We start from the raw sequence: 765 nt of genomic DNA on the forward strand, positions 1-765 counted from the left end.
AATCGCACTTACCTCGAACATGAAGGTGTTAACTTCATGGAAAATATCCTTTTCTGACAAGTCTTCTCCCTGAAGATGCATCGTGAGCAACTGGTCGATGAACATCATACGTTTCTTCGACCCTAGGCACAAATTTCAATACCATTATTCTGTGGGACTATCTCAGACAAACATGCGCAAACATGTGTAAGAGTTGATACCAATGTCGTCGTCCTCATGCTTTTCATCTACCGATCTCGAGTTCGATTCTTTCAACTCGTTCTGTAGCTCAGCTTTCCTCGTATCAATAACCCTTTGTGTGGCACCATGTATTACGTCCAGTGCCTTGTAGAAATTTCGCCCCATGCTGGTCATCCGGAACAAAATGTCATTGCTCAGCCACGGATAAGCGTGGCGGTCGTCAACGGACTTGCAGGCCCTTTCAAACAAAGTAAATTTTATTCAAGTATGACCATTCGTGTGGTGAAGTTTCTACTACGTACTCGTTACAGTTAAACAAGTCTGCTGATTCACGCCGCGCACTTTTGTTCTATGCATGCAACCCGCCCGCACGGCCCCATCCGGGACTGCATGCCCATCAGGGGCCACTGGCACTGGCAACGCCCTATTTCAGGCTGGAGAACAGTATCAAGTCCACAGTAAACAGAAGAACATAACCTGTATACGCAGTACAAAACTGTTAACAACTCTCAAGAAACGTATGATGCCGCCAGTAATACAGGGGCCCGAGCCCAGACCTGTAAACAAACTCACTTTTTAAAACAT

The 765-nt window shown here is 45.9% G+C and overlaps 2 protein-coding genes across 2 annotated transcripts in view; both read right to left on the minus strand.

The window, feature by feature from the left end:
• The window catches only part of LOC113207900 (cytochrome P450 4C1), a gene marked incomplete at its 5' end in the record, with an annotated part of 10631 nt that extends 10213 nt beyond the window's left edge, over nucleotides 1–418 (minus strand). Inside the window, 2 exon segments of the mRNA XM_052267209.1 lie at nucleotides 13–122; nucleotides 201–418. Of these exon segments, the coding sequence (XP_052123169.1) occupies nucleotides 13–122; nucleotides 201–418 (328 nt within the window).
• Nucleotides 1–765, minus strand: part of LOC113207844 (RNA-binding protein 34) — a 13652-nt gene extending 12887 nt beyond the window's left edge. Inside the window, exon 1 of the mRNA XM_052267217.1 lies at nucleotides 754–765. The gene's annotated coding sequence lies outside the window, so the exon portion shown is untranslated. The remainder of the gene's footprint in view (nucleotides 1–753) is intronic.

Source organism: Frankliniella occidentalis, unplaced genomic scaffold, assembly GCF_000697945.3.
Source record: "Frankliniella occidentalis isolate FOCC.00 unplaced genomic scaffold, Focc_3.1 Scaffold47, whole genome shotgun sequence".
Taxonomy (NCBI): domain Eukaryota; kingdom Metazoa; phylum Arthropoda; class Insecta; order Thysanoptera; family Thripidae; genus Frankliniella; species Frankliniella occidentalis.